The sequence below is a fragment of the Podarcis tiliguerta genome (genome assembly GCF_965153285.1).
Source record: "Podarcis tiliguerta genome assembly, chromosome: 3".
Taxonomy (NCBI): domain Eukaryota; kingdom Metazoa; phylum Chordata; class Lepidosauria; order Squamata; family Lacertidae; genus Podarcis; species Podarcis tiliguerta.
Genome location: NC_139536.1, coordinates 44,323,756 through 44,342,796, shown reverse-complemented (window position 1 = coordinate 44,342,796; position 19,041 = coordinate 44,323,756). Strand labels below are relative to the sequence as shown.

The window sequence follows — 19,041 nt, the reverse complement described above, 5'->3', positions numbered from 1 at the left end:
CGCGAAGCCTGGGCGCGCTGAGCTCAGCGCGCGCAGGCTTCCGCATGCAGGCACCTCTCCGCCAGCAGCGGGAGCGTTCCCGCTGCTAGCGGAGAGGTCCGCGAAGCCTGGGCGCGCTGAGCTCAGCGCGCGCAGGCTTCGGCATGCAGGCACCTCTCCGCCAGCAGCGGGAGCGTTCCCGCTGCTAGCGGAGAGGTCCGCGAAGCCTGGGCGCGCTGAGCTCAGCGCGCGCAGGCTTCGGCATGCAGGCACCTCTCCGCCAGCAGCGGGAGCGTTCCCGCTGCTAGCGGAGAGGTCCGCGAAGCCTGGGCGCGCTGAGCTCAGCGCACGCAGGCTTCAGCATGCAGGCACCTCTCCGCCAGCAGCGGGAGCGCTCCTGCTGTTTGCGGAGAGGTCCGCGAAGCCTGCATTCGCCCCATAGGACGCACCCAGATTTCCCCTTCATTTTTGGAGGGGAAAAAGTGCGTCCTATAGGGCGAAAAATACGGTAGATTTTGCATGGCAATGTAGGCTCGCTATTCCCTTTGAAGGTCCCTGGGAAACAAAGAATGAAAGATGGTTGTTGTTGCCATCCGTCTGTCTTGAGAGACAATGGAGTGCTCCTCTGGGGGCGATGCAAAAGGGATAAACCTCACAGTAACATGTTTATCGGAAAAGGTATTTATAGGGCTCAGAGTGAATCTGGTTAATCATAAGTTGCATGGTTTTATTATAAGGATCACCAACCCAGTGGTGCCTGTGGGCACCAGAAGGATGGTCCTCATGCATTTTTTTGGATGAAAAAGAAGTAGCAGGCACTTCCTTCACCTTTGGAGGTGCTTTTCTGAATGGGTGGGTGTTTATGTAATTGAGAGATGCCCTTGGGCAGAGAGGAGAATAGATGTATGTGGTGGGTGGGTGTTTGTGTGTGTGAGAGAGAGACGGAGAGAGAGGTATGCAGCCTGTATGTTTAATCTGTATGAGAGAGGGAGAGATGGTTATGTGACTCTGTACATGTTAAGTGTGTGTGTGTGTGTGTGTGTGTGTGTGTGTGTGTAAGAGAGAGATATATGTGGTGACTGTGTGTGTGTGCGCGTGCGTGTGCGTGTGCATGTGAATGTGTGTGATGTGGTCACTTTGTATATTTTTTCTTGGTACTGGGGAACAGTAAGAGCATTTTTGTGTGGGGGTTTGTGTGTTCAGGGGAATCAGTCTCCACAATCAGAACCAGCAGAACACAATTGACATCTGACAGCAAACATGAAGCTATTGGGGTGGGGGAATAGCAATAACTGTACCCTAATTTGGTTTTATGCCATGCCTCCTATGGCAGCCATTTTATGTTATGCCATGCTTCCATGGTAACTATTTTGTGACTGGCATCCCCAGCACCTTCTCATAATCTGAAATGTGCTCACTGATCCAGAAAGGTTGTTGATCCCTGTTCTAATACATATACTAAAAGGATATTTTCTCATGGAGAAATGCCTTTTAGTAAAATGAACCCTTTCTGAGCAAATGGGAACATTAACTTATTTTGATTACTTGCATACATGTCAGGTTGCCTAACACATAGCATGGTTTCTCTGCTTTGGCTATAGCAAACAAACAGTAATCCAAGTCATAATGGTTCTGGTGCTTTGCTTTTTGCCTTGGAAAATAGCTCTGCTACTGCTATATTATGCAAGGACTGCTTATCCTGAAACAGTTTTTGTAATGTTATTCAGATATCACAGTACAAAATAAGGGAAATAACTCCCCCCCTTTAAAAATACAAGTAGCTCAATCTTTTCCCAGGTGTGCATATTTTGAAGAAAACTGTGGTATGTATGTACAGACACTTCTTATGCCTGGTGGCATACACAGATATATTGTGTTCAGATATCTGAACCAAAGTATGAAAGCTGATTCAAAAGAAGTATATATACCAATTGTGTGTGTGTGTGTGTATGTGTATACACACTAAATAAGTAGTATACTTAAATACTTGTGATTTTTACAGAATTAGCCCAATTTTTAAGTACAATATTCATTGTACCAATTAATTGCTCTTTGTCTTAAACATCAGATATTTTGGTTCAGTCCTGATCTTCTAATACACAATATATATATATATGTTAAAAATCTTATAAAATTTGCTAAAACTTGTAATTAATTACTTTTATCTTTCTTCAGGATGTGAAGAACCGTCGAAACCCTCGACTTGTGCCCTATGCCCTTCTTGATGATCGCACCAAGAAATCAAACAAAGACAGTCTCCGGGAAGCAGTTCGTACCCTCATTGGCTATGGTTATAACCTTGAGGCTCCTGATCAAGACCATGGTATTGAAATGCTGCTTTCTTAAATAAGCACATGAGACCAATAATACAAGTGCTTTCATCATAACTATGGAACATATATATATATATATATATATATATATATATATATATTCAAATTGTTAAAGTGTGCTACATACTACCAGAGTTTAGGAATGCCCCATGGAAGCTGGGTATGGTTAAGAATGTTAGGTTGCAATCCTAACCATGTCAACTCAGACATATGTCCTACTGAAATTCTTTGGGCCTTAGTGGGGTTCGGATTGCATCTTTAGCTGTCAAATCTCAATTCGGTCATGATTCCTTGATTTTGACAATTTTCTTACCATGCTGGAAGTTGTTTCCAATTCAGTTAGAATGGTATCTTAGTTCTTAAAAGAAATTATCCTAATGAATAAATAAAAGGGAAATTTGTAAAAATTATTTCTTATTCATGTTCTCATTCTTTCCCCATTAGCTCCTGTAGTTGGCTTTAATAACTATCTCAGATCTGGTTTTCGTTTTGTTTTCTAGTACTATATCCTCTGCTTAAGCAAGATTTCTTATTACACAACAAGTGAGGTGTTATAAGTTGCTCATCCATGACAGCCATCCTCCAGATGTTTTGTACTACAAGTTTCATAAGCTGCAGCAAGCATTGATGTGCTGTCAGGAATGGATAGTTAGGTCCGAAACATATTTCACTATCAGGAGTTTATACTCTAAATGAAGACCTTTTGTGTTCAATGAAAGTTGCTCCTGGGTAACTGGGCAAAGCTGGGACCTCCACAATCATGAAGCGCCTTCAGTCAGCTGCTTTCCTATTTTCAAAAAATAAATAAACGTTTATTATATGTTAAATTTTGCAGCTGCAAGACCAGATGTATTCTGTGGTATGATGGAAAGGTTTAGGATCTTCCGCACAGAGAAGACATATGCAGTGAAAACAGGAAAGTGGTATTTTGAGTTTGAAGTAGTGACCGCAGGAGACATGAGGGTTGGTTGGGCCAAGCCAGGTTGTCAACCGGATCAAGAGCTTGGATCAGATGAACAAGCATTTGTTTTTGATGGATTCAAGGTACGTATTTATTTATTCATTCATTCATTCATTCATTCATTTATCCATCCATCCATCCACCCACCCACCCACCCATCCATCCATCTCTGGGTTTAGACTTGTGGGTTCTATTTTGTTTTGTACTAGAATGTCAAAGTCCAGGAGCTAGAGTCTGGTCATGTTGCAAAATAGTGACTTGAGGAAAGATCAACTGCTGGCTCAGAAATGGAGCCAGCTGCCTACTGCAACCCACAAGCTGTCCCACACCCTGGGACAGTGATATGTGTGTACAGTATATGTGACTGCTAATCTTAATGGGAGTTATTTCTAAAGCACATTTTCCCCCTCTCCCCAATCAAGGCTGTTCTGTACTGTATACCTAAGCATTTTCTATTTGTGTACTGGGTGGGTGAGGATCAGCTCTGGAGAGCAAAGAAGAGGGAATTCTTTACCGTCCCTCCTCTTCTGAAATATTCCTCTATAGTCCCTGCAAGGTGGAAGGGGACTACTATTAGGGCATGTATTCTGCAACTCTACTCCCCTCTGATATTTAAGCTGTCAGGGTTGAGCAGGTCAGTGGTCTCTCTCCCTCTGCTCACTGTTGTTCTCTCCCCCCTCCCCAACTGACACACTTTCCATGCTTCAGCTGCTCCTATCTCAATCATAGGTCAAGGAACAAAATGTTGCAGTGCATCCTCAACTACTAACATGAATTCTCTAGTGCAGGGTTCCAGCCAGCCAACATCCAGAATACTATCACACTAATAAATGATAATTTGCAAAAAAAGCAAAGCAAATCAGTTGGCTTACAATGAACATAATTATTCAAATGAAATAAATTTTCTTTGGATTCTGCTTCTGTTGTTTGTGTTGAAATGACAATATGCCCTACAAATCTTTTGATGCTTTTAACACTAATACTGTTAACCTTTCACAATACTAATTGTAAGATTTGCAGTCCAACAGTTGCTTGCATACTTGCAGAATGCTATATGGCAGTATTAATTGTAGTACCATATTAATTTATCTTTGGGGATGCTTATTAGTCATACACTGGAGGCACAGTCCTCTTAATTGCCTTTCATTCAAATAATGAAATCCTTTATTACCCAGGCTCAACGGTGGCACCAGGGAAATGAGCATTTTGGCCGTTCTTGGTTGACAGGGGATATTGTAGGCTGTATGGTTGACTTGAATGAGCGCACCATGATGTTCACTCTGAATGGAGAAATCCTTCTTGATGACTCAGGTTCCGAGCTAGCATTCAAGGACTTTGAGGTTGGTGATGGTAAGTTCTTTTTCCCTCTTAATAAAGTTTTTCTTTATTTTCATAATACATAAGGAACATCTTGAGAAAAGAATTGTTCCAGCAATAAACAACACACAACTTGCTGGTGATAATAAGTTCTTAAACTATTTTATGCTGCTAACTGGCTTTGGTGGCAAGTCTTCCCTTACTGTTATAGGAAAAAGTCTTTTAACATGTCATCCACATGACCTAATTATGTATCTTAATGAAAATATGCACCTGAGCAGCTCCACAAAAAAACACCTCTGTAAGTAAATAAATATTAAATGTTTCCCAGCAGTGTTTGGCAAGGTCATCCACATGGCCGTGAACAATGTCGCTGCTATATTTTACATCAATGAATGGGGTAGAACGAGGTCTGGGACTATCTTGTACACAGACCTTGACTGAACACACCTATTTGCATGACTTTGCAATTATGCTATGGAATGACTAAGCTCCCCCTCACAAGAGGGACCTTTGCATTCTACTAGAGCTGCTGTTTCCTCTTTGAACTTTATTAGGGGATAGCCTGTGTTGGAGATTTGCCAGGGTGCTGGCTGAGTTGAGTTGCATAAATTACTTTTCTTGAGACAGACCATACAGCAGTCTATTTGCTTATTTTGGCCCTAACTATATTCATAGTCACATGCAGTTGCAGTAGTCCGGGGTCTAAGAGGAATTTTCCTCTCCACATCTTAAATTTCTTGTTCTAAGCTTGAACGTGTTCATGTTCATTTCAGCAACTTCCTCTTTTGTTCAGTTGTGCTGTGAGTTGAGGGTTTCTGCCCACTAGGTTCATTTTGGGAGGGATGGGAGTCAGATGTGGACTCTGCCTTCCACCTGGAGGAGGTGATTTCCTCTCTTAAGAAGGGAAACATGGTAAGTTAAAATTGCTCCCCCACCCTACTGACAATGTTTTATCCCAATGGCAACAATTTAGATAAGTGCAGCTGGGCGTTTGTTCCTAGTTACATTTATTATTATCCTAAATCTAACATCAAAAGGGAATTTGAAAGTCTTAAAAGAAGACATCCAAGATATATGGATGTGGGAAGAAGTTTTATTTTATACTCCACCTTTTGATCAACTGATTCCCAAGGCAATTTACATTAAATTATAAGAATACAACTGAGGAGCAGTATTTTTACAGCATTTAGCGGAGCCAGGACTCTATTCAGATGTGGCAATGAACATTTGACACCATTGATTTACTTTGCTGAGAAGTCTGTTTCTAGGAATGATATTATATATGGCTATTTTGCCTTTTCAATATAGGGAGTTCTACATGAGTACTGAATTTATATATTTTTGCATGCATTTTCCTATCCAGATAAAATTATATATTTCAGAGACTTGTTAATTTGGCTTGTGGGGGGAGGGGTAAATAAATAAAATAATGTTTTGAATATTTATGATTCATGGATTGCATCTGTTTTTGTTTTGTTTTGGCAGGCTTTATACCTGCATGTAGCCTGGGATTATCACAAGTGGGCAGAATGAACTTTGGCAAAGAAGTGAGCACCTTGAAATATTTCACTATTTGTGGTTTGCAAGAAGGCTACGAACCATTTGCGGTGAATACAAACAGGGACATCACCATATGGCTGAGCAAGAGACTACCTCAGTTTCTCCCAGTACCACCAAATCATGAACATATTGAGGTTTGATATATCTTCAGTTCATTTTGTGGGAGTGGGCAGAGAGTTTATATAGAATTTCATCTTGCACTCACTAATCAGGGTGTTAGCTCAGTGGGGACTTACTTTTGTGTAGGGCTGAACGAAGTTAGAAATGTCCATTTTGGCATTTATTCATCCTAGCCTGTGCTTATTCCATTCCTCGGCAGAACCATAACAAAGTAATTAATTATGTAAAGCTTGCAGATTTTTTTATTAAAAAAATTCTACGAATAAATGCACATTGCATTCACTTCAGTGAATTCCATTCCTGAACACTGAATGAGCAGGTGGAAAGTGTCTCCTCAGAGCAGAATTCTCCTACATCCCTGTTTCTGAATACACCTGCATATGGTTGCAATGTTTCTTGGTGGAATTCAGTATGCTAAGTTTTCTTCTCAGTGAGTGCAGAAGGCATCTTTGCATAGGTGCAACCCCCAAGTTTATTTTACTGCAAACTGTTGATGTCTAATGCAGGGTTGCAAGCCTTCAGTGCAGCGGTTCTCAACCTGTGGGTCCCCAGATGTTGTTGGACTACAACTCCCATCATCCCTGAGCTCTGGCCTTGCTAGCTAGGGGTGATGGGAGTTGTAGTTCAACAACATCTGGGGACCCACAGGTTGAGAAAGGCTGCTTCAGTGGCAAGCCCCCATTGTGCCATTCTTCCAGGTTGAAAGGGGTAGTTCAGAAACCCCCTCTCCAGTACATAAAGCAACAATTGTTTTATTAAATTAGATTTCCCCCCATGCCATGTAGATATCACTCAGTACTTGGATGTGCTTTGTTTTATTTTCTTTCAGATGTTGTTGGACTACAACTCTCCTCATCCCTGACCACTAGTCCTGCTAACCAGGGATAATGAGATTTGTAGTCCAACACCACTTGGGGACCTAAGGTTGAAAAAGACGGATCTAGATTATGAAGTTGGGAAAAGTTTATATATCCATGTGGGATCTGTCCCCTAAAGCATTGTGGGGTTAAGACAAAGCAGCAGTGGGGGACCTCTGGTCTATGGGCCTAATTAAACCCACAGGATTGTCCATTTGGCCCAAGAGGCAGTTTCAGCCAAGCCACACCCACCTGCCGTACACATATATGATGTAGTATATGATGTCTGGTGTAAGGCAGCTGGGCTGAAAGGAAGTCAGTTGTCATTTTTAAAACCAAGACTTGACTGCTGTATTTTTTACCTAAATATTAGATTACTAAAGTGCTTTTTGCAACTGTTGGAGGGTTAAATTTTTAATTCTGCTGTTGATGCTCTAATGGGCAGCTTGTACTAATAGTAATGTTACCTTGCTAACTTGTTATAAATGCATCAGTGATGTTCATATTAATATTTTAATATTTACTTGCTATTAAAAACCTTTGAATGCAAGTAAACGTGCATTCAATTTTACATTTTTCATTAATTTTACATTTTAGTTTTTGTATTTGGTAGGTTACAAGAATAGATGGTACTGCGGACAGCTCCCCATGCTTGAAGGTCACTCAGAAGTCCTTTGGGTCTCAGAATAGTAAAACAGAAATCATGTTCTATCGGCTCAGCATGCCTATTGAATGTGCAGAAGTATTCTCTAAAATGCCTGGAGGAGGAGTGCCCAGTTCCAGCCGCCTTGGACCAAAGAATGACTTGGATGATTATGATGCAGATTCTGACTTTGAAGTTCTTATGAAGACGGCTCATGGTCACCTTGTACCTGATCGTATAGAAAAAGAAGCTGTAAAATCAGAGTTCAATAACCATAAAGACTACACACAAGAGAAACCTTCACGCCTCAAGCAAAGGTCAAGTGGTTTGATCTCTGTGGTATTTTAACCACACTGTTTACTTTCAAGGGCATGCAAATTTCCTGCTTCCTGTTGTTCCCTGGGAATTGCCTCTGCATCATAGAATTAGTGCCTGTTGCTGCCAGATAATTCAGTGTAGACTTCAAATATTGTTTCTGGGTGGTTTCTCAAATCCAGCATCCCTTTCTTTGTCAGGATCACCCATCCCCAACCCCCCTTTCTCTCTTAGGATCACCCCACCCCATTCCCCCTCTATTTCAGGATACAACACTCCCTCCTCCCTTCTCTCTCAGGATCACTGCCAGCCACTAAACTATTTCTTTTCTCTTTTTTTACACATGTGACCCCTCTCCCAGCACCCCAAGCGATTCACACAAATACTCCTTAGTCTCTCTGTCTCCTCCCCACCATTCTGCCCCTGGTCACTTCAGTGTCTTCTCCATCTCAGTTTCCCCCCCCCCCCACTCCTTCCCTCCCAGTTGCTCCCTACTTGTCCCCCACCCGGTTGTTCCTCAGCATCCTTAACCTCCACCCATAACTGATCTGGGAGGGCAACAGCAGTGCTTCTGCATAAGTGCCATGGGTTCCCATCATAAGGCTTCACCAGTTTTAATATGTGCCAGGTAATGGGTGTAGACAGTTGGATGGGATGGTAGCTTGGAGTGGGTGGGGCAGAGAAGCAAGAGCTTTCTGTGACTCAGGGCATGGCTTGATTATTAGACTTCTATCCAATTAAAGACTTCTTTCCAAAACTGGAATATATGCAACACTTTTTTTTTTTAAGTTGAGCAAACTGTTCTCAGCCAACCTTCCCCCTCCCTACCATTATTCATTTTAATAATATGTTCTTCACAAATCTCTAGGATAATGTATGCCTAAATTACTCAAATGGGTATCTTATCCTGCAGATTTATGAAGGAAGTATTATTAAACTGAATAATGGGGAGTTTGGTTAAGCATTGTTCGTGTCCCTTTTTAAAAAATATTTCATATTCTAGGTTTGATAAATTCATAAACAGATTTTATCAAATGGAGCGCTTAGTATTATGTTTATCCAACCATTGTATCCAGAAATTATAAAATGGTTATTTATTCTCTCTCAAATATTTTGATATATTACAGATTTATGCTGAGAAGGACGAAGCCAGACTACAGCTCAAGCCACTCTGCAAGGCTCACTGAAGATGTCCTAGCAGATGAAAGAGATGATTATGATTACTTAATGCAAACATCCACAGTATGGCAACTTAGTGTTACTATTTGTACTGTGTTTTCTCAGAGAATTGCCATTTTTTTCTATTATGATAGTACATAAACAGCTTGAAATTATCATAGGCACCATTCTTTAATTTTATAGATGACTATACATGAACCGCAGCTACTGAATTACATTTAAATTATAACCTTATTTATTATTATTAGCTCATCATTGCTATATTGTGTTGACTATAAGGCTGAACCAAAATGTACTGGTGTTCAATTTTCATTCGATGTGTAGACTTTCGAAGCTGGTTGTTTCCCACCTTGTTACCATGTTCTACTTAGCATGGAGGGATGAGGAAGATGAAAGGATGTAATATTGTTTAGCCATGTCACCTCTTGCAATCCCTCACTCAATCACTAGTTGGTGTGACTCCAACACCAGTCTGCTGATGACTTTAGATTCAGAGCCAATCTGGGCAATGACTTGTGTCTTCTTCTTACCCAGTGCTACTTGATGTTCTGCGGTTGTCCTTCATTTGTCAGATGATAGCCAACAGCTGGAACACGGGTGGTGCTGTGGGTTAAACCACAGAGCCTAGGACTTGCCGATCAGAAGGTCGGCGGTTCGAATTCCTGCAACGGGGTGAGCTCCCATTGCTCTGTCCCTGCTCCTGCCAACCTAGCAGTTCAAAAGCACATCAAAGTGAAAGTAGATAAATAGGTACCGCTCCAGTGGGAAGGTAAACGGTGTTTCCGTTAAATGCTCTGGTTCGCCAGAAGCGGCTTAGTCCTGCTGGCCACATGACCTGGAAGCTGTACGCCGGCTCCCTCGGCCAATAAAGGGAGATGAGTGCCGCAACCCCAGAGTCAGCTACAACTGGACCTAATGGTCAGGGGTCCCTTTACCTTTACCTTTAGCCAACAGCTAAGCTGAGAAGCAGTTTATCTGAGTCTCTGGTTGAGAACTGATCCCAAGGCTATGTTTCCCTTAACCTTTTGGCCCAGAATATTATAGTGCTATTATAGTGTTGATAACTAGCTGACTCTAGTTTGTAGTCACTGGACAGCACCACAACCAAGGGGTGAGTTCCCTGATGGATCCAGTGAGGTGCCCTTAAGCAGTCTTAGAAGTAGGGGCTCATAGCTATCCACACTACCAGGTTGGTGATGGCAAGCAGAGAGAGTGGCTTATATTATCAGCTGTCTTAAAGCAGCCTTCTTTCCTTCCCCACCAATTGGCTTGGCAGGATTAGGCTACCCATGCAACACCAAAAGGTCTGGAATCTGCAGCCAATAAATTTGAGACCTGTTTTAATCAAATCTGGTGTGGGTTTCCATCATTATGTCCTCCTCACATTCTCTCCCTAATATACACACAGATTTTTTTGTCAAGTACAATGCTTATCTTACCAAATTATCAGTGTTAATTTCAAAGCTGTTAATTACCCAGTTTTGTACAGATGCTTTTACTATAATAATTGTCAATAGCTTTTATAATGCTTTCATCACCATATTTGTCAATGGTGTCTATAAATAACACAATATGGATATTTAAAGTCAATCTGCTGTCACATAGCAACTACATTGAAGTTATTTAATGGTGTATTTTCGCAGTTGAAGCACATTGGCCAGTGCTACTAGTAATATCCCGTGCAGGACATGGAATTAATTTATATTACAAAAAACATTGCAGGACCATGCCATTCAACCAGTTTACAAAGATGAATGTTTAAAAATTTGTACTGACCAGTAGGTCAAAGAAGGGGCTGTTTGGGGACAAAATGAAATTGAAAACACAAGATAGGTTTTGTTTAATTCCTAATTATGAATCAGCTATGGATTTTTATGCAAGAAGGAAGTTTTCACTCAAAACGGTCTTTTAAAATTTCTTGACAGTATTATTATTCTGTGCGTATCTTTCCTGGACAAGAACCTGCTAATGTCTGGGTGGGCTGGATTACATCTGACTTCCATCAGTATGACACAAGCTTTGATTTGGATAGAGTCCGTACTGTTACTGTAACCCTAGGAGATGAAAAAGGGAAAGTTCATGAGAGGTTGGTTTTGTTTCTCTTTAGATTGGAATTATGTGATATCAAAACTTGTGCATCATAGTGATTACATTATAAGACTAAGGATGCTTTATTGATTCGTAATGTTTCTATTTTTGTTTGTATGTTTCAAAATTATATATAAACACTTGCCAAATATATCGTCTTTTAAAAAATGCATTCTGTTGCCCTTTTGTCTAGTTTATTCCTGAGGAAGATATGAAGACATGTATTTTATTTTGTTTCCATAAAGGGCTTTGTGAAGCTTTATGTTTTTAATTTTTTTCAATCCAATGCACACTGTGATCTAAATACACTCAGTAGCCTTTGGAACGTAAATTGCAGAACCCTTTCTCTGTTTAAGTAGTGAAAAATACTGACTGCTGTTTTTGTAGTTAAAGAACATTAAATGTAGCTCTGTGCTATTACTCCACATTTATAGAGAGCCGTTCAGTTTGAATGATCATTTCAGGCTTCATAAAAGCTGGGAACAGACATTGGGACCAGTCATTCATCCCCTCACCTTCCCCTTCTGTGCTGCTTCAGCCCTTCATTTCTGACTTAGGCTAAGCCAATGAGTTCCTCATTATGTCTGAACAGGGAGCTCTAGCTTAATATTAATTAACAACCCTAGATAATATCTGGGTTTATTAGGCTATCTTATTGGCTGACATTAAGCTAGAGTTCCCCACTTTCAACATAACAGGGAAGTTTGGTTTAATACCAGCAAGAAATGAAGCACACAAGTGGCACACAGGGAGAGAGAGGAGTCCTTGGTCTCAGCACTGCTTCCCAGCTTCATTAATCATGGTTTATGAAGCCTGGAATTATGATCTGAACTAGGACATTGGATACAAGCCCTTGAAAGTGAAGGGTGTGTGAATTCCTAATGATTCTAGTAGGACATAAGTGCATAGTTAGAATAATGTAGCCCCTATGCATGCAGGTGCCCATGTGTACACTGGAGCCCAATGGTGTTTGAGATCTTGGTTTGCAACATTCAGCTTCCACAGTATCTCATATGCTGCTCATCTTTTGAAATACAGCATCAAACGCAGCAACTGCTATATGGTATGCGCTGGTGAGAGCATGAGTCCCGGGCAAGGACGCAATAACAATGGGCTCGAGATTGGCTGTTCGGTTGATGCTGCAACTGGTGTCCTGTCCTTCACAGCTAATGGCAAAGAGCTAAGCACCTATTATCAGGTAATTCTTCTTAGGTTGCCATTTGTTCAAGAACAGACAACTAGACTGATCTATAATAATAATAATAATAATTTGGAGTATTCATGGAAAATAAATTTCCATTCCCAGAAATTATCATCTTGAATTATAATGCATTTCTGTTTGTTCATGATTTAGGTTGAACCAAGCACTAAATTATTTCCTGCAGTATTTGCACAAGCCACAAGCCCCAATGTTTTCCAATTTGAATTGGGAAGAATAAAGGTAATTTTAAAACCATTTGTTCCTGCGCTGTGTTGTTGAATTTAGAATGTTTGTACTATTGGGGTTTTTCTTTGAGTTCATAAACCTTCGAAACAGTATCACATAGTGTTGAGAGGTCTCTCTTCCTACTTACTCACAGAAGCCTAAAATTACTACGTGGAGGAGGGGGATTATTTTTCCAGTTCCCTTTCAATCATTAGGTAGCTTTATGCCCAAACCTTGACTTTTCTGGAGGGTGCTACTAAGAAACAGTGTATTCAATAGTCTTTCCATAATAAGATAAAAACAAAAACATGGGACCCATAAATGTTGTCAGTCTTCACATGAAAGCTGTATATTTCCTCCCAGGAAACCAAACGAACCACAAGCCTTTTGCCCACAGTCAGAAGGGGGGCGGGCTGTAGACTCGTCATGCATAATGTTTGCTTTGTACTTTGCCATCTGCTGGAGTCTTAATTTTTGCAACTCTGCCTTGCTCTTTCCAGAATGTAATGCCATTGTCAGCTGGCCTGTTCAAAAGTGAGCACAAAAACCCAGTCCCCCAGTGCCCTCCCCGTCTGCATGTTCAGTTTCTGACACATGTGCTTTGGAGTAGAGTACCAAACCACTTTCTGAAAGTTGACATATCACGGATCAGTGAACGTCAAGGCTGGTCAGTACAGTGCCTGGAGCCTTTGCAGTTCATGTCACTTCACATCCCAGAGGAAAACAGGTATTCCTTGTTTGCATTTATAAATCAAGGTGGAATGTTATGGTGACATTCATGCTATTACAAATCAAATTTCCGGAGTTTTATGTTTCTGTCTTTTATTAATTTTGGGATGTATCCAGTGGTGCCTCTCCACTGACCAAGGATCTTTGATCTAGCGAAGACTTACATCAATAGATCAGGGAGGGAGGTGATATTTGCTGATTTACACCATCACTGTATCACCCACATCCTCATGCTGTCCCAAAGCATCCCCCAACCCTCTTGACCAGATATGGTGGGATTTGGAGTGCAGGAGGTTATGGGAGGGGGGATCAGTGAAAATTGCCTTCCTCCCTGTTCTGCTGTTGAAAGCCTCCAGTGGATCAAAGTGTCTTCCATCAATGGACAGACATAATTAGACGCAACCCTTTGAGGTTTTCCCCTTTCAATCAAAATATTCTGAATACAGTAATACACTCCCCACTGCACCTCATAAATACACACAGACAGCCATATGGGCCATGATCCTCAGGCTAATGAATGGGACTAGAATACTCTTCTCATTAGTTCTGAAGTCTCAGAGCAACTGGAATTTGGAGCAGTGTGGCAGGGAGAGTGGGGGAAAGCTCCTTGCAATTGCTCCTCCTCTGCTTGATGGGATAGGATGGGATAGGAGCAGGTTAGCTTTTCCCTTGCTGTGATGGTCTTCCTGAGGAACAGGGGCATAACATCCTAGTATCATTTAAATTGTGGTGATTTGCCTGCAGACTACATTGGGTTTCTTAAATTTTTAATATGGTGTTCTTCTTCCTCGCTGTGATTTCTAGTCATTGCTAGACGCTTGGTGGGTGGATCCAAAACAGCCAGCAGTTCTCACCCCCTCAACTCATTAGGAGCAGCACCATGTTCTGTCACTTCCTTAGGACAAACACTTCTGCAGTCCTTCAGAAGCCTTTGTTTAGCTTCAGCTGCTGTCACCATCAACTGGCAGAACTTGAATCTGTCCATCAGCATTCTGAGCCATGCGGAGAGTTATCTAAGGGAGCCAGCCAAAGGGAGAAGCAACTTCAAAACACCATAATTGATGGAGGGAATGAAGTTGATCCCCATTGTTTCATTGGTCATATTGATATGTTGAGCAGCATGATGGGGACCACCTTATTACTGTTCTTTGTGCACCACTCTGAAAACTGTTTTTTGGCTGAAGATCAGGGTAAAAAATACTTACATATTTTTGTTGCAGCTCCTACTTAATACAAGTAGGAGCTGCAACAAAAATATATAAGCATTTCTAACAGTAGTATATTTTAATTTCACTTAAGCAACCATTTTCATACTCATGCGGGTTGACCCGTTCTCAGTGATTTTTATAAAAAATAACATTTCACTTTTCCTAGATAGTGAAGTTATTATTAAACTTTCTTTTCCACAGGTCTATAGACATTTTAGAATTGTCAGAACAAGAAGAATTGTTGAAATTCCACTACCATACTCTCAGACTGTACTCAGCTGTTTGTGCTCTTGGGAATAATCGAGTAGCGCATGCCATGTGCAGCCATGTGGATGAGTCTCAGCTTCTTTATGCAATTGAGAACAAGTATATGCCGGGCTTGCTACGTGCCGGCTATTATGATCTTCTAATTGACATTCACCTTAATACTTACGCTACTGCAAGGCTGATGATGAACAATGAATTTATTGTTCCCATGACAGATGAGACTAAGAGCATTACTTTGTTCCCTGATGAAAACAAAAAGCATGGCCTACCTGGCATAGGACTCAGCACTTCCCTACGGCCCAGAATGCAGTTTTCCTCTCCCAGTTTTGTAAGAATCAACAATGAGTGTTATCAGTACAGTCCTGAATTTCCTCTGGAAATATTGAAGACTAAAACCATAGAGATGCTGACGGAGGCAGTTCAAGAGGGCAGCCTCCATGTCAGAGATCCAGTAGGTGGGACTACAGAGTTTCTCTTTGTTCCTTTGATCAAGCTTTTTTACACTCTTCTCATAATGGGGATCTTCCATAATGGAGACCTGAAGCATATCTTGCAGCTGATTGAACCTAGTGTTTTTAAGGAAGACTCAGTCCATGAAGATGAGACTCGAGTAATAGCAAAAAAAGAATTAATTGCAGATGGACTAAATTTGGAGACAGGAGGAGAGAAGGTCCCAGAAGAAGGACTCCTTCAAATGAAACTTCCTGAGCCAGTGAAATTGCAGGTAATCATGAAATAATCCATCGTAATGACATCTGCTATGGCTATTTTTTTCACCCATCCACATTTCTCCATCCTCCATCCAGGCAAGCAAGGGGCATTATCACTTCAAGGACATCTACCATTGAGGCAAAGGCACTGGTAAGAGGTGAGGCCTGAGGATAGTCCAGAGGGCTAAGTAGAGAAGCCCGGAGGACTACTTTTGTCCCCTAGGCCTGAGTCTCTTACCTTCTGGATTGAAGGCAATCCATGGAGGAAAGTACTTCACACACACAAACAAGCAAACAAATTTATATGAACAGAATGATTCAAAGCAGAAATTAAAGGTTTGTGCTAAGATATGTGAAGGCAAGAGGGTAGACTTTTTTTAGTATTCAGAACGAGAGATAATGAAAACTTGAAATCAAAGACTTAGAAAAATCCCAAAAACAAAAAGGTGTTTGGGTTGTGTTAGAAAGTGTGGGGCTAACCCACAAATATCACAACTCAAAAAGAGAATTAGAAAAATAAGAGTGATGTGGATAAACTTACGTATTACCACTACTGAAAGAAAAGAGTGTTGTTTGCCATGAGGTTGCCCGTCATTTGCATACATCTAACTCTTAAAAAAAAACTTGGTTGAATTTTAATAGTTTGTGTTTTGTAACTTTTCCCCCTTGTTCATTCTTTTTCAGATGTGTCATTTACTTCAGTACCTTTGTGACTGTCAGATACGCCATCGGATAGAAGCCATTGTAGCATTTTCAGATGATTTTGTATTAAAACTTCAAGAGAATCAGCGTTTCCGATACAATGAGGTTATGCAGGCATTAAATATGTCTGCAGCACTGACAGCCAAGAAAACAAAGGAGTTTCGGTCTCCACCACAGGAACAGGTATAACATAAAATAGGAGGCAGCTTCTTATATTCAAGTTTTGTTCAAGGTTAGAATCAATTTGCATTGCATACTGCTTTTCCTGAACAATACATCATCAGATTTTTGGTAGCTATAATAACAGAAGAATTGTTTTGGTATTTCCAGCAAATGGCCAGATGCTAGGTGCTCTAAAGCAGGTGATGACCTTCAGCTAGCACCAGATATTGAAATATATTGTCTCCATACATCAAGGTTCCATTTAATTGTCATGGCTAAAGAGTCTAAGGGTGGTGCTGTGGGTTAAACCACTGTGCCGCTTGGGCTTGCCGATTGAAAGGTTGGCGGTTTGAATCCCCACAGTGGGGTGAGCTCCCATTGTTCAGTCCTAGCTCCTGCCAACCTAGCAGTTCAAAAGCATGCAGTTCAAGTAGATAAATGAGTACCGCTCAGGTGGGAAGGTAAATGGCGTTTCCGTGCGCTGCTCTGGTTTCACCAGAAGTGGCTTAGTCATGCTGGCCACATGATCTGGAAAAACTGTCTGTGGAAGCGGACAAACGCCAGCTCCCTCGACCTGTAAAGCAACGTAAGTGCTGCAGCCCCAGAGTCGTTCACAACTGGACTTATTTGTCAGGGGTTTCTTTACCTTTACCTTTAAAGAGTCTAAAGGACGTCTGCTTGTGAAACAGGGATTCCTCCCCTCTTCCCTCCACCCCAAAGATTAGCTTAGAGCAGGGACTTCTTATCAAAGAAGATAGGGAATATTAATCTGCTATTGGAATGTATCAGTTTTATAGTAAAATGTTTCCTCCTATCTTATACATAACCTTGTAAACATATCTGAAATGTAATTATTAATTTGTATGTTTTTTAAAAGATTAATATGCTGCTGAATTTTAAGGATGATAAAAATGATTGCCCTTGTCCTGAAGAAATAAGGGATCACCTCTTGGATTTTCATGAAGATTTGATGGCACACTGTGGTAAATCTTAACTTTTTCTTGTTCTTATACTTATTCTTGTTTTATTTGCTTAAACAAATAAAATAATTTCATCAATTTTATTAGAAAACTCAAAGATATATTAGAGAAATTACAAAGCCTTTGGGTCTGCATCAGTCTTCCTGTTTCCCAGTTTCCTCCTAAGCAAGCAACCTCATTTTAATAGTGTTGTGTTGACACATGGACAGGTAGATCATTATAAGGTTTGGGCCCACAGATATCATATTGGCTGCCATTTGAAGTGTAAAAAATTGCATAGGTTGTGTGGAAAATACAGCTTCCATGATAGTGGCAAGCTGTAGTCTTGATTCATTGAACTTGGGCTACTAAAGTACATGTTTTCAGGCATGTAAAAGAACCAATGTAGAAGCTATGCAACACTGCAAATGAGTAACTGACAATCATGACAGGATAGTAAAAATCAGAGTGCTCAGGTTTTTGCCTTGTAATGGTTGCATTACTGTTTGAAGCAAAATTGTGGCTTGATTTGTAGGTCATTAATAGTAAAGTTTTTTGCAGAACTGAGCAGACCTGGCACCATGTGGCATGTTGGGGCAAATCATGTGGCCTATGTCACTGGTGATGTTTGCGGGGACACCGCTGTTGCCTGAGTACCCTTCCCCTTTCCTTGGTCTTCTCAGCAGCCACGGTGGCAGTGGCTATTTTTATTTTTTCTACATACAGTGGTACCTCGGTTTAAGAACAGCCCTGTTTACGAACAATTCGGTTTATGAACTCTGCAAAGCCGGCAGTAGTGTCCCAGTTTGCGAACTTTACCTCAGTCTAAAAACGGAATCTGAAAGGTGAAAGGGCACTGGCGGCGGGAAGCCTCATTAGGGAAAGTGCACCTCAGTTTAAGAATGGTTTCGGTTTAAGAACGGACTTCTGGAACGGATTAAGTTTGTAAACTGAGGTACCACTGTACACTGGCGTAGTGAGAGGGGGAGCTGTGGGGGCCATGGCCCAGGCGTGTCTTTTAAGGGGGTGCAACCAGGAGCCCACACACAGGCTCTCTTATTGGAGCCTGGCTCGGGTTCACGAGGGAGCTGCAAAGACAGATAGCTTCCTTGCGCCCAATGCCACCAGCCACAACTCCATTCCCAGGTCATGCCTGAGCTGGGAGTGGAGAGAGAGGAGTTGGTGGCAATTGTTGGGCTGTGATGTGCATGTGCAGCATGCAAGGCAGCCAGCCATGGCAGCTCTATCCTTGGGTGAAGCTTGACCTGGGGGTGGACAGAGGCTGCGGCATATGCACTCCAGGTGTGGTTTGTGAGGCACACCACAGCGAGCTCTCTCTGTGCCCTGACCCACTTGGGAATGCGCTCTGTGCACACACTCTGGGCGACCTGAGCTTACGTTCTGCCGCTGAGATAATATGCTGGAAGTTTGGTTCTGATGCACTGTAGATAAAAATCATGGTTTCCTTTTAGCTTTCAAGATGGACCACCCACCCAGAGTAAAAGTGGGGGGGGGGGCGTGGA

The 19,041-nt window shown here is 41.5% G+C and overlaps 1 protein-coding gene across 16 annotated transcripts in view; it reads left to right on the top strand.

Annotated features, from left to right (window-relative positions):
• The window catches only part of RYR2 (ryanodine receptor 2), a 243,264-nt gene that overhangs the window by 120,296 nt on the left and 103,927 nt on the right, over window positions 1–19,041 (top strand). For all 16 annotated transcript variants that reach the window (XM_083432050.1, XM_083432042.1, XM_083432040.1 and 13 more), the window contains 13 exons: window positions 2,155–2,302; window positions 3,148–3,356; window positions 4,449–4,623; window positions 6,079–6,287; window positions 7,744–8,090; window positions 9,216–9,330; window positions 11,193–11,353; window positions 12,394–12,553; window positions 12,710–12,796; window positions 13,282–13,508; window positions 14,920–15,709; window positions 16,380–16,580; window positions 17,437–17,542. In XM_083432050.1, the coding sequence (XP_083288176.1) occupies window positions 2,155–2,302; window positions 3,148–3,356; window positions 4,449–4,623; window positions 6,079–6,287; window positions 7,744–8,090; window positions 9,216–9,330; window positions 11,193–11,353; window positions 12,394–12,553; window positions 12,710–12,796; window positions 13,282–13,508; window positions 14,920–15,709; window positions 16,380–16,580; window positions 17,437–17,542 (2,935 nt within the window). The remainder of the gene's footprint in view (window positions 1–2,154; window positions 2,303–3,147; window positions 3,357–4,448; window positions 4,624–6,078; window positions 6,288–7,743; window positions 8,091–9,215; window positions 9,331–11,192; window positions 11,354–12,393; window positions 12,554–12,709; window positions 12,797–13,281; window positions 13,509–14,919; window positions 15,710–16,379; window positions 16,581–17,436; window positions 17,543–19,041) is intronic.